Here is a 14,456-nt window from a genome sequence, read left to right as displayed (position 1 = left end):
TCCCCCAGCTTCCCCCCCCCCCACACACATACATTTTAGTCAGGGGTATATTAAAAAAAAAGGCATGGACAGGTCATGGGCCATGAATTTTTGTTTACTGCCCATGGCCTGTATGTGACTTTTACTAAAAATATCTGTGACTAAAATGTAGCCTTATTCATGAGCCTTCAAGGACAAACCTGGAATCCTTGGCCTTCCCAGTTGCCTGGGAGATGAGAGAACTCTGAACACTGCTATAATCCATCTGGATTGTGATGTCCTCTACATTGACCTCTAATCTGAATATCAGGCCTAAACTATGACTGCTTGTGTGAGTTAAACTTGAGATGACCTGTGAGACCCCTAAGGATGCAAATTAGGAAGTGAGGTTTCTGGTGTTTGCACATGAGACCTTGTAGCCATGAATGGTAAAGTCTCCTCATATGTCAACTACATGGTATTTCACTGTCATTGCTGACAAAATATCTGTCAGCCCCTTTATAAACCTTTTAGTTTTTGGTTGTCCGTAAACAAGCACAAAATCTATGTTTGCTTTGGCTCTGGTTTCTACTGTTCACTGGATGAATCCAATTTTTCTTGTCTTGCCTGAGGTGTCTTTTTGGGTATCAATTTAGAGGAAAGGGTGAATGCATTGTGACCTGTCTTGTCTTCTCTTGGCTTCTGATCAGCCGAGTAACTTGAGGGGTGAGATAGGCTAACACAGAGCTCTTGGTGTAATCCACCCAGTCTTGGATGATGAAGATAATCCTGGGTACTTCATCACTGATAAAAAAGGTTAAACCATATACAAAGTTAGTTACAGATCTTATATTGATCCGCATCAGCCTGCATTCTTGTGACTTTGTTATATCTGCTTATTATTAGAAGTGGTCAGAAATTTTCTGACAGGATGGTTTGCCTTTGAAGAACACAGATTTGTCCAAATCAAACAGTTTGGCAGACATGGTTCAAAGTTGATGAAAGTCAGATGGAACCCATGCAAGGTCCAGATGGAACACTACCTGTCAGCCAGGTTTTAAAACCTTCCTGGTTTCCTGCCATCTTGCCCATGTAGCTCTTCAGCTGAAGGGTAGTTAGAAGCCCGGAAGTCCCCTGGTTGAAGTGGGTGTCTTGGAGGTTGGGAGCAGGCACTCACAGGACTTTCATGCTCCCAGCTCTCTTTCAGCCTGTCGGGCAGAATTTCGCTTCTAAACACTGAAAGGCAATGTTTCAATTTTTCTAACCAATTTTTTTTTAGTTTCTGTTTCATGAAAAACTTTGATTTTTCGAGTTTTCTTTTTCAAATTGGAACTAAGCCAAATTTCCAAATCTGCAAAATAGATTTCCTGTTATCTGCACACCTGCACCTGTTATACCCCTCATGAAAAACATCACATGGGTTCACAGTGTAGCTGGCCCTTGCATGAGCATGTAGGAATGGACAGGTAGGCATGAAACCTCTACAACCACTATTTGTGCAGCTATGCAATTGTCTTCCATAGTAGCAAAGCCTGTTTAATCCTGCTCTTCTCCATGGCACAGAACACCATAAAGGGGGTTGTCATAACTATAAAGGGAAGGGTAACAGCCCTCCTGTGTACAATACTATAAAATCCCTCCTGGCCAGAGACTCCAAAATCCTTTTACCTGTAAAGGGTTAAGAAGCTCGGGTAACCTGGCTGACATCTGACCCAAAGGACCAATAAGGGGACAAGATACTTTCAAATCTTGGTGGGGGGGGAAGGCTTTTGTTTGTGCTCTTTGTTTTGGGGGTTGTTCGCTCTTGGAACTGAGAGGGACCGGACATCAATCCAGGCTCTCCAAATCTTTCTGAACAAGTCTCTCATATTTCAAACTTGTAAGTAAACAGCCAGGCAAGGCGTTAGTTTTTATCTTTGTTTTCTCAACTTGTAAATGTACCTTTTTGCTAGAGTGTTTATCTCTGTTTGCTGTACTTTGAACCTAAGGCTAGAGGGGGGTCCTCTGAGCTCTTTAAGTTTGATTACCCTGTAAAGTTATGTCCCATCCTGATTTTACAGAGATGATTTTTACCTTTTTCTTTAATTAAAAGCCTTCTTTTTAAGAAGCTGATTGATTTTTCTTTGTTTTTAGATCCAAGGGGATTGGATCTTGATCCACCAGGAGTTGGTGGAAGGAAGGAGGGGGGATGGTTAATTTCTCCTTGTTTTAAGATCCAAGGGGTTTGGATCTGTATTCACCAGGGAATTGGTGAAGAGTCTCTCAAGGCTACCTAGGGAAGGGAATTAGCTTTGGGAGTGGTGGCAGCGGACCAGATCTAAACTGGTAGTTAAGCTTAGAAGTTTTCATGCAGGCCCCCACATTTGTACCCTAAAGTTCAGAGTGGGAAAGCAGCCTTGACATGGTGGCAGAGCGGTGGAATCATTTTAAACCAAAAGCCAGTAAGATTTTTTTTTCTCCTTTCTAGCTGCTTGGAAAGCAGAGCTGAAGGTAGATGCATATCTTATCTCTCCTTGCCTGAAGGCAGAGGTGTTAAGTTTTTTTAACAAGGGTCTTTGTTAAGAGAAGGAGTCAAGCAGTGAGCAAACAACTGGCAAAAGGAATTTACAAGCTAAATTGTTTTTTTTTTCTTTCTACCTCTCGGGGATAGCTAGTTAGAAAGTCTCTGTTACCTAAGCAGCCTGAGCTGAGTGCATCCCAGTTTCAGTCAACTGCAGAGGGGTGTGGCCCAGCACAAGAAAACAGGAAAATGACTACCAAAGAAGTAGCTAACAAACTAGAACTGGCCAGACTAGAGGCAGAAGAAAATGAAAAGAAACATCAGAGACTACTTCAATTAAAAAAACTCGAGAAAGAAGCTGATGAGAAAGCTATGGAGCAGAGAGAAAGAGAAGAGAAAGCCAAAGAGGAGGCCCACAAGAGAGCTATGGAGCTGAGAGAAAAAGAGATGAAGCATGAACTGGAATTAGCACGGGCTAGGCTGGATATACCAGCCAATCCTAGCAACCCCTCTCCAGGTACCACTTCCCATCCCAGAAAATTCCCCACCTACAAGGCAGGCGATGATACTGAGGCCTTCTTAGAAAATTTTGAAAGGGCCTGCCTTGGGTACAGCATCACTACAGACCAGTACATGGTAGAGCTGAGGCTGCAGCTCAGTGGACCCTTAGCAGAGGTGGCGGCTGAAATGCCTAAGGAACACATGAACAGTTATGAACTTTTTAAAAACAAAGCCAGAATCAGAATGGGGCTAACACCCGAGCATGCCCGTCGGCGGTTCAGAGCCTTAAGGTGGAAACCCGATGTGTCAGTTACCCGACATGCCTACCACATTGGGAAAAATTGGGATGCCTGGATATCAGGAGCAAATGTTAAATCTACAGAAGAGTTGCCCTTCCTAATGCAAATGGAGCAGTTTTTAGAGGGTGTTCCTGAGGAAATAGAAAGGTACATCCTAGATGGGAAGCCCAAAACTGTAACCGAGGTGGGAGAGATTGGAGCCAAATGGGTGGAGGTGGCAGAAAAGAAAAAAACTAGTAGCAGTTGGAGCGAATATCAGAAGGGGCAACCCGAAACAAAACCTTACCACCGGGGACAACCCAAAGCCTCACCCACATCTCAAGGGAAACCCCAGACACCTTCTCACCCCACCACACCAGTCTCCACCAACCAACATCGCCCCGGTGATACCTTAGCAGGGCGATGTTTTAAATGTAATGAACTGGGACATATAAAGGCTTATTGCCCCAAGAACCCCAACCAATTACAGTTCATTACACCACAATCACACCAAAGATCCCCAGACCCAGATGCCTCTCTCATACCCTTGGAGCGAAGGGAAACCTTGAGAGTGGGCGGAAAGAAGGTTATTGCTTGGAGGGACACTGGGGCACAAGTGTCGACTATCCACCAATCCCTAGTGGACCCCAAACTCATCAACCCGGAGGCTCCAGTGACAATCCAACCCTTCATGTCACAGTCTGTAACCTTGCCTACAGCCAAGTTGCATGTCCAGTACAAGGGCTGGTCAGGAATGTGGACTTTTGCAGTCTATGACAATTATCCCATCCCCATGCTGCTGGGGGAAGACTTGGCCAACCATGTGAAGCTAGCCAAGAGGGTGGGAATAGTCACCCGCATCCAGGCTAAGCAAGCTTTCACCCCCATCCCTGTTCCTGAGCCGTCCACCAGGGCCCCGTCTGTGTTACCAGAGATCCAGACAAAGGTGGTGGAACCGGATCCCCTGCCAACGACTGCAACAGCTGTAGTGGATCCAATCGCAGAGACCCAGCCAAAGCCAGTCCCAGAACCGGAACTGGCAACACAACCAGTGCCAGAACCGGCAACACAACCAGTGCCAGAACCATTGCCAGCACTGAGTACAGCGTTTGCAAACCCGTCTACAACTCCAACGCCAGGGGGCACCAGCGAGCCTGAACTGGCAGAAGCAGCAGATAACCCTACCCAAGAGGCTCAGCCAGAGCCTGAAATACAACATAGTGCACCAGCGGACAGTGGTTCACAGTCAAAGGAAACAGCCCCAGCACCTGCATCGCTTCCAGAGGGACCAAGCCCAAGTCCACAGTCCAAGGAGGAACTGATGTCTCCAGCATCAAGGGAACAGTTCCAGGCCGAGCAGGAAGCAGATGACAGCCTTCAGAAAGCTTGGGCGGCGGCACGGAGCACCCCACCGCCTCTCAGCTCTTCTAACTGATCCCGGTTTGTTGTAGAACAAGGACTTTTATACAAGGAGACTCTTTCTGGTGGGCACCAGGAGGACTGGCATCCTCAAAGACAGTTGGTAGTTCCCAATAAGTATCGGGTAAAGCTCTTGAGCTTAGCCCATGATCATCCCAGTGGCCATTCTGGGGTGAACAGAACCAAAGACCGGTTGGGGAAGTCCTTCCACTGGGAGGGAATGGGCAAGGACGTTGCTAATTATATCCGGTCTTGTGAGGTGTGCCAACGAGTGGGAAAGCCCCAAGACCAGGTCAAAGTCCCTCTCCAGCCACTACCCATAATTGAGGTCCCATTTCAGTGAGTAGCTGTGGATATTCTGGGTCCTTTCCCAAAGAAGACACCCAGAGGAAAGCAGTACATACTGACTTTCATGGATTTTGCTACCCGATGGCCGGAAGCAGTACCCTTAAGCAACACCAGGGTTAAAAGTGTGTGCCAGGCATTAGCAGACATTTTCGCCAGAGTAGGTTGGCCCTCCGACATCCTTACAGATTCGGGAACTAATTTCCTAGCAGGGACCATGAAAAACCTGTGGGAAGTTCATGGAGTGAATCACTTGGTTGCCACCCCTTACCACCATCAAACCAATGGCCTGGTGGAGAGGTTTAATGGAACTTTGGGGAACATGATACGTAAATTCGTAAATGAACACTCCAATGATTGGGACCTAGTGTTGCAGCAGTTGCTTTTTGCCTACAGGACTGTACCACATCCCAGTTTAGGGTTTTCACCATTTGAACTTGTGTATGGCCGCAAGGTTAAGGGGCCATTACAGTTGGTGAAGCAGCAATGGGAGGGGTTTACGCCTTCTCCAGGAACTAACATTCTAGACTTTGTAAGCAACCTACAAAGCACCCTCCAACACTCTTTAGCTCTTGCTAAAGAAAACCTAAATAATGCTCAGGAAGAGCAAAAGGCCCGGTATGATAAACATTCCAGAGAATGGTCCTTCAAAGTAGGAGACCAAGTCATGGTCTTAAAGACGCTCCAGGCCCATAAAATGGAAGCGTCGTGGGAAGGACCATTCACAGTCCAGGAGCACCTAGGAGCTGTTAACTATCTCATAGCATCCCCCACCTCCAACATAAAGCCTAAGGTATACCATGTGAATTCTCTTAAGCCCTTTTATTCCAGAGAATTAAAGGTTTCCCAGTTTACAGCCCAGGAAACAGATAACGCGGAGTGGCCTGAAGGTGTCTACTACGAAGGAAAAAGTAATGGTGGCGTGGAAGAGGTGAACCTCTCCGCGACCCTTGGACGTCTGCAGCGGCAGCAGATCAAGGAGCTGTGTGCTAGCTTTGCGCCAATGTTCTCAGCCACCCCAGGACGGACCGAACGGGCATACCACTCCATTGACACAGGTAATGCTCACCCAATTAGAACCCCACCCTACCGGGAGTCACCTCATGCCCAAACTGCTATAAACAGGGAGATCCAGGACATGCTACAGATGGGTATAATACGCCCCTCTAAGAGTGCATGGGCATCTCCAGTGGTTCTAGTTCCCAAACCAGATGGGGAAATACGCTTTTGCATGGACTACCGTACGCTAAATGCTGTAACTCGTCCTGACAACTATCCAATGCCACGCACAGATGAGCTATTGGAGAAATTGGGACATGCCCAATTCATCTCTACCTTAGACTTAACCAAGGGGTACTGGCAAGTACCACTAGATGAACCCGCCAAGGAAAGGTCAGCCTTCGTCACCCAGGCAGGGGTGTATGAATTTAATGTACTCCCTTTCGGGCTGCGAAATGCACCCGCCACCTTCCAAAGACTTGTAGATGGTCTCCTAGCGGGATTGAGAGAATCTGCAGTTGCCTACCTCGATGATGTGGCCATTTTTTCTGATTCATGGGCAGAACACCTGGAGCACCTGGAAAAAGTCTTCGATCGCATCAGGCAAGCAGGACTAACTGTTAAGGCTAAAAAGTGTCAACTAGGCCAAAACAGAGTGACTTACTTGGGGCACCAGGTGGGTCAAGGAACTATAAATCCCCTACAGGCCAAAGTGGATGCTATCCAAAAGTGGCCGGTTCCAAAGTCAAAGAAACAGGTCCAATCCTTCTTAGGCTTGGCCGGATATTATAGACGATTTGTACCACACTACAGCCAAATCGCTGCCCCACTGACAGACCTAACCAGAAAGAAACAGCCAAATGCAGTTCGGTGGACTGATGAGTGTCAAAAGGCCTTTAACCAGCTTAAGGCGACACTCATGTCTGAGCCTGTGCTAAGGGCCCCAGACTTTGACAAACCGTTCCTAGTAACCACAGATGCGTCCGAGCGGGACGTGGGAGCAGTTTTAATGCAGGAAGGACCGGATCAAGAATTTCATCCTGTTGTGTTTCTCAGCAAGAAACTGTCTGAGAGGGAAAGCCACTGGTCAATCAGCAAAAAGGAATGCTACGCCATTGTGTACGCGCTGGAAAAGCTACGCCCGTACGTTTGGGGACAGCGTTTCCAGCTACAAACAGACCATGCTGCGCTACAGTGGCTTCATACCGCCAAGGGGAATAACAAAAAACTTCTTCAGTGGAGTGTAACTCTCCAAGATTTCGATTTTGAAATACAACACATTTCAGGAGCTTCTAACAAAGTGGCTGATGCACTTTCCCGGGAAAGTTTCCCAGAATCAACTGGTTAAACATTGTTCTTGGAAAGTGAAACATATTGTTAGTTTTTATATAATCAGTAGTATGTCTACAGGTGCATGTGTCTTATTAACTCTGTTTTCTCCTAGAGCTCCAGGAAGAAATTACAGCCAGTGTGGAACCGGCTGTCCAACACTATCTGTGATTTGGGGGGGCGTGTCATAACTATAAAGGGAAGGGTAACAGCCCTTCTGTGTACAATACTATAAAATCCCTCCTGGCCAGAGACTCCAAAATCCTTTTACCTGTAAAGGGTTAAGAAGCTCAGGTAACCTGGCTGACATCTGACCCAAAGGACCAATAAGGGGACAAGATACTTTCAAATCTTGATGGGGGGAAGGCTTTTGTTTGTGCTCTTTGTTTTGGGGGTTGTTCGCTCTTGGGACTGAGTGGGACCAGACATCAATCCAGGCTCTCCAAATCTTTCTGAACAAGTCTCTCATATTTCAAACTTGTAAGTAAACAGCCAGGCAAGACGTGTTAGTTTTTATCTTTGTTTTCTCAACTTGTAAATGTACCTTTTTGCTAGAGTGTTTATCTCTGTTTGCTGTACTTTGAACCTAAGGCTAGAGGGGGGGTCCTCTGAGCTCTTTAAGTTTGATTACCCTGTAAAGTTATGTTCCATCCTGATTTTACAGAGATGATTTTTACCTTTTTCTTTAATTAAAAGCCTTCTTTTTAAGAACCTGATTGATTTTTCTTTGTTTTTAGATCCAAGGGGGTTGGATCTTGATTCACCAGGAGTTGGTGGAAGGAAGGAGGGGGGATGGTTAATTTCTCCTTGTTTTAAGATCCAAGGGGTTTGGATCTGTATTCACCAGGAGTTGGTGGAAGGAAGGAGGGGGGATGGTTAATTTCTCCTTGTTTTAAGATCCAAGGGGTTTGGATCTGTATTCACCAGGGAATTGGTGAAGAGTCTCTCAAGGCTACCCAGGGAAGGGAATTAGCTTTGGGAGTGGTGGCAGCGGACCAGATCTAAGCTGGTAGTTAAGCTTAGAAGTTTTCATGCAGGCCCCCACATTTGTACCCTAAAGTTCAGAGTGGGGAAGCAGCCTTGACAGGGGTAGAGATGGGCAGAGTCATGGCACAGACTCTCTTCATCAGATGTTAGAATTGGTCTGTTCTACTTGACAATTTGGGGAAATTTGTTCCATCCTAAAGCATAGAGCAGATTTCACACTCTTCATAGGCTTACAGAAGTTCCAGTAGAGCTTGTCCTACCTGAGGCAAAAATCTCACTATGCGCCACCTGAGTAGAGTGGTTTCACACTGCCACCTACACAGGGTTGTTGAATAAATGCCACAAGCTAGCCCATTGAATTTAATTAAGATGAAAGCAATAGAATTCTATTAGAATTTAACAGAGTTCTAGGGAAATTGGTCTAAACTCTATAGAATTGAATAAAGAATCATATCCCTTCCATATTCTTTTGAGCCATCTTATCGCATTCTATTTCAGGGATATAATTTTATAACTATTTCTAATTGGATAGATAAACTTTCACATGATTTTTTTTTTCATTTTCTATTACATTCTGCAGGAGTTGTCTGAAAGGAGCAGGCACTTCTTCGTTTTTGAGAATCCTGCAATGTGCAGAGACAGTAACCAGTTTGTTCTCAGAGTTGCTGTAGCTGGTAGAGGGTGATACATGCACTATGCTCTCTCATGGAGACACTACTTTCACTCCTTTTTGTTTTTCCTAAATCCAAAAGTCAAAATTTCTGTCTCCATAGAGTTCGGTCTTATTATATCCACATTTACCTTGCTCTAAAATGCCTACAGATGACAGGATAAAAGATGAAAATGAGAGGTAAAATGCAGCTATTGATCAGTACTGAGAACTGTGTAAAATGCAAATATCACAAGTGAGGCAATTGTAAACCCTGTAATGGAATCCTTCCAAGATTTGCATCCTCCGGATCAAGACATGAAAGAAACTACAATCCCTTTTCCAGATGCTTTCCTGCTCTCCAATAAAAAGCAGAAGGAATGTGTGTTAGACAGATGCCAGTAAGCCTTTGCTTTGGTGATACCTGTTCTCCTTGGGAAATTTCTCCTTTAACTCCACAAGCAGGTCGTGATGATTGTGAGAAGAAAGATGTTTATTTCATTTTATATCATCGGCCTAATCGTTTTATTGATGGAGATCATCATAGGGATGTTTGGAAATGGATTTATTGCAGTAATTTATTGCATTGACTGGGTCAAAAGCAGAAAACTATTTTCATGTGACATGATCCTGACCTGTTTAGCCATGTCCAGAATTCTCTTGCAGGGGATATTTACAGCAGATCTCTTCATCCACATCTTTGCTCCTGGGACATTTCATTTGAATCAAGTACAGATATCTCTCAGCTTCCTGTGGTTCTTTGCAAACACAGTTGGTCTCTGGTTCACTGCCTGTCTTGGCATTTTCTACTGTGTGAAGATCACCATCTGCAACCAGCCCCTCTTCCTTCGAATGAAGCAGACAATCTTTGTGATGGTCCCCAAGCTGCTCCTGTGGTCACTGCTGGTCTCCTTTGTTACCTCTATCCCATTGATTTGGGGGTGAGTACAGCCTTTACCTTTGCATCTCAACAGGGGATCTTTTCAGTAATAGCACTGTGGAAGATAAAACCTGGGATGTCTCATACCTTTACTTCATCCTTCTGTACAGTGCAGCATCTTTCATTCCTTTTATCATCTTTTTGACAACATCCATCCTGTTAATTTCCTCTCTGTGGAGACACACCAGGAACATGCAGTGCAATGCAACCAGCTTCTGGGACCCCAGTACAGAGGCCTATGTAAGTGCCATTAAGGCTCTGATCTCTTGCCATATTCTCTATATTTTCTATTTTGTAGCTGTGACTGTGCTCTCATTACCTACTTGTTTGACTGATCGCACCTGGACACCTGCAATCACTTCCATGGTCCTTGCTGCTTATACTCCAGGGCACTCCCTTATCCTGATTCTAATTAATCCCAAATTGAAGCAGGCATTGGTGAGGATTCTGCAGATTATCAAGTGCCATCTGAAAAGAGATTTTTTAAAACCTATCACATGACCCCAGAGATGTCCCAGTCCTCCTGATAGGCAAGGAATGGTTTCACATTTGGATTGTCCTGGACACTATGAGAAGATAAGACAAGACACCAGGAATGTTGGTTAATTAGACCATAACTTAAGTAACACATCTGGGAACTACCTGGCAACAAATCGTCCAGCATAGGTCACCCTTCCTATTGTAATATGTACCACCTGGTGGAGGGTTGCTGTCATCCCCTTACCCCATTAACTGTTCCCAGCACCATTTTGGGACCCCACCACCCTTTCTCCAGATGAAGGTGAAGGGGTGGGGAGGAAGGGGGTGTCTCCTTGCTGTACTAGACAATAGGAGACCAAGCCCTATTCCCCCCCACCTTCTTTAGAAAAAGCTGCCTCCTGATCTGCTTCCAATTCCGGTGTATCTGGGAACCAGACTCCCTGTTGAATGATTGCCTGCACTGAGCACTTCCAAGTTACAACAAAATGAATTTTACAACCTAACCTTCCCATCAGGTCCCTGGCCTCCTTTTTCCTGGTACCTTGTGCCTGGTATGCTTGTTTCTATCTCATCTGTTCCTCCACCTTCTGGAATGTTGTCCTCAGGTTACAGATATAAGATGGTGCTGTGTCTCCCACTTGTGTAGAACATCAGGTCAAGGGAAGCATGGGTTTATGGAATCCAAAGATAATCTCATAGGGAAAGTAAAGAATATTGAGTGGCAGCTAGTGCTATATGCAAAGATGACAAAAGGTGTCTTCTGATCTCAGTTGTGTTGGTTGTCACAGACTAAGATTCAAAGTATGGAACCAGTGGTGCTGCTTACTGTCCATTTCTCCGTTACTCTCAAGGTGGGTAACACTGGTCCTCACCTTCGTTATCTGGAAAACCTCATTCAATAACCATGATTCAAATTCTTTCTAGTGATCACTGCAGATGCAGGTGGGTATGCCAAACCGCAACACTACATGTTTCATCAATGTCCATTTATCCTTCAGTAGCTGTGCCACCACATACTTTGAGGAAGTATCGTACTGGTGTTTATGCTAGTGGGCCTTTGAAACTAATCTGTACAAACTTCCAGGGCATATGAGGTTAGAGCATTTCCCCTAAAAGAGTTCTGCCTCTCCTTGCTGGTGCTGTAGAGGTACCCTGTCTTTAACATCTTCAGCCATGCCCAGTGAAAAAAATCTGTTGGATACTCAGCTCATTGTTTTTTCATACCCTAAGTTGTCTGTTGCTTTGTTCTCTTAAAGACACTTCAGGACTGTTCTCTGTACACTTGCTGGAAAGACAATCCCATTACTTTCATACACCTAGCAAGTTGGTAGCTGGATCAATGGACAATCATTCCTGAACTGCACTGACCCTCCTGTTGGCGCACAGATCACAACTCAGGTTCCTTTGGCTGCTCTTGCCAGATGTGCTCACAAGACCAGACTGAATCTTTTCTCACTGCACTCACTTGACTGACAGCATCTGTAACCACATTTTGCTTTTCAGGTTTACAGTGGACTGTGACTGCATATTCAGAGGGTTTGTGAATCCATCTCCACAGGCATCCTTCTGGGTTGTGCTTCATAAGGAGCCATTGCAGGGCACTGGAGTCTATGCATGCTGTGAATTCCATACCTAGGAAATAGGGACAATAGGCCTTGTGTGTCAGGAATTAGAGCCTGCAGCAGAGCTAGTCTCCATGCAACCTAACAAGCACAGCTGGCCTGCAGCAGGCTGTTGGATTGGCTATACCACCTGATTGGCTGGAAGGGTCAGTAGACTAGCTCTTAAGTCAGCAGCAGCTGCTGCTCACTGGTTACTCATTGTTCACGCCTATCTCTGTGACTACTCCTGTGGTATCTTATTCCTGCTGCCCTTGCCTTGTCCCCAGCCTTGCCTCAGTCCTGTTCCTGCCTGTGACCCATCTTGCCTATTACCCTGCTTGCTCCAGACGATTCTGGCTCTGATCCTCAGCTCTGGGCTCTGGGTCTTGCCTCTAGCTTGACTCTCAGCTCTGGTACCTAGTTCCTGAACTCTGACTTGTCCCTTGGCTGTGGCTTCTGACTACTGACTCTGGCTCTAGCTCCTGGTTTCTGACGCTCACTTCCTGATGCCTGTTCTGACCACTGGTCCAATGCCTGCAGGAACCACTAGGCTAGACTGTCTATGTCCTGACAGATTGAGCAACCCAAAAGAAGGGCCAAGGGCCATGACATGAGTATGGACATGATTAAGGCACCAGCAGAACTAATGGATGCTGTGCAGAACCTGCAGGTGTAAGTAACCATCCTGCAATCAGAGAATGTGTTCCTGCAAGCGTAGGTTGCTCTGCCGGCTCCTTTGATTCTGCCCCCTCCAGAGCCAAAGATTCTAGTGCCTGACAAATTTGATGGGAGGGGGGCAAGTTTTAGAAATCCTGGGCCAATGTCAGCTCCTGTTCTTACTACACCCTCAATTATGACCAATAGACATGGGCCATGAGGGGCTCATCTTAAGTTAGTTGTCTGGGGAGGGTTTGGCCTGGCCTTACCCCCTTCTGGAATAGTGCAGCCGCCTCCTGGGATAATTAGGAGGATTCATTCAAGCTGTGTCTATCTGTGATGACCCCAATTTTACACAGACTGCCGAGGCAGCCCTTTGGGCCTCAGGGCAGGAGTGCCAGCACACTGCCAAATATGGCACTGAATTTCATTGTTGGGCCTCTTACACTGAGTGGAATGAGGCAGCACAGAATTGCCATTTCTGTCTGGGGTTAAACAAGAGTTGACCTTAAGAGCCCCTCTATGCCAACTGGCAAAAGGCACACTCAATACTCTGTTGTCTGAACATTTAGTCAAAGAGTGTCTTGTAAGGTATCATAAAAACTGGTGACATGCTGGGCATGAATGTCATTGTGTGGGTTCATATAAAGAGTTATATATGTGTGCTAATAATAAGTTCTTAAAATATGTTTTGGAGACAATGGATAAACTAGCCTGCCACAGGCAAAGAAATGTGAATTTACCTGTCTGCCTGGCTTGGTTACAGGCAGAGGAGAATGAACATGCATTTAATACAAGGTAAACAAAGCAATCAAGCTAATAAGCAGTGGAGGAAAGAGCTTGGTGAGCACACTGGGGGACATCCGGGAGTCTGTCCTCCAAAAGGACTTCCTGGCTCTTAAAGCAAAGACAGTGAATTTTGGAAAATACAAGGGGAACAAAAAGACATTCTAGTTATCCATCACTTAGGAGACAAGGGGAAAATCTCCCTCTGATTCTGTAGATCCTCTTACCTGACTGGCTGGAGTTTCTGTAAATGAGAAACTTTCAAGCAAAGACAGCATGCTGTTTGTGTTTTGTTTGTAACCCTTTTCTATCTCTTTTAGTCTTGCTTGGTATCACAGAAATCTGTGTTCTTTATTAATAAACTTATTCTTTTTTATTACAAAAATCATCTCAGTGCTGTATATTAAAGTGAATTGTGGGGCCTCAGCTAACCTAACAGGCTGATGTGTGCACTGGCTCTTTGGAGGCAGCAAACTCAATAATTTCTGTGAGGGTCAACACTGCTGAGAGACGTATCTGGGGAACTGGGGTCACTGATTGTTACCTGCAAATCAAGATTTAGACTGACAGTTTTGAAGAGCTTTCTGGAAAGACAGCCAAGTTGGTAGGGCAAGGAGCTAGCACACAGCTTAGCAGCACCAAAGCTTTCACTTGCTAATGTAAATGAGTACTACAGTGGCTTACAGTTCTGGGTGTCCTGAGCAGACCATCACAGGGACATAGACAACGAATGTGATTTCTCTCACTAGCCTTGTTAGCAACTACTTTTCAAAGTACAACCATTATCCCCATTCCACTCTGTTAGTATATAGGTCTGTTTGTTACCCTGGGATAGAATTTTGGGTTTGACTTTTTGATACTTTTATACTAAAATGTGTAAACAAGGGACAGAGACACTGATGTCGCTTCTGCCTAGTCAGCTGCATTTGTTAGTACAATGGGAACAGATAAGAGCAGTTAAAGTGTTACTGGAGAGCACACTTTAAGATTGCCCCACCCCTATCTCAAGGTAAAGTCAAGCAACCAG

At 45.4% G+C, this 14,456-nt stretch overlaps 1 protein-coding gene across 1 annotated transcript; it reads left to right on the top strand.

Moving 5' to 3' along the window:
* The first annotated feature begins 9,436 nt into the window (after positions 1-9,436).
* Positions 9,437-10,406, top strand: LOC101949422 (taste receptor type 2 member 9-like). The gene is made up of 2 exons (XM_065564686.1): positions 9,437-9,906; positions 10,016-10,406. The coding sequence occupies exons 1-2, from the start codon at positions 9,437-9,439 to the stop codon at positions 10,404-10,406; spliced, it is 861 nt and encodes a 286-aa protein (XP_065420758.1).
* The last annotated feature ends 4,050 nt before the right edge of the window (positions 10,407-14,456 follow it).

Source organism: Chrysemys picta, chromosome 1 (assembly GCF_011386835.1).
Source record: "Chrysemys picta bellii isolate R12L10 chromosome 1, ASM1138683v2, whole genome shotgun sequence".
NCBI classification, from domain to species: Eukaryota; Metazoa; Chordata; order Testudines; family Emydidae; genus Chrysemys; species Chrysemys picta.
This window is presented reverse-complemented; position numbering and strand designations above follow the sequence as displayed.

Bases quoted from the DNA above. Each gene is read 5' to 3' on its own strand.
- LOC101949422 (XM_065564686.1), top strand. From the start codon at position 9,437: ATGATTGTGAGAAGAAAGATGTTTATTTCATTTTATATCATCGGCCTA. The intron at 9,907-10,015 runs GTGAGTACAGCC...CCTTCTGTACAG, and splicing joins TCTATCCCATTGATTTGGGG to TGCAGCATCTTTCATTCCTT.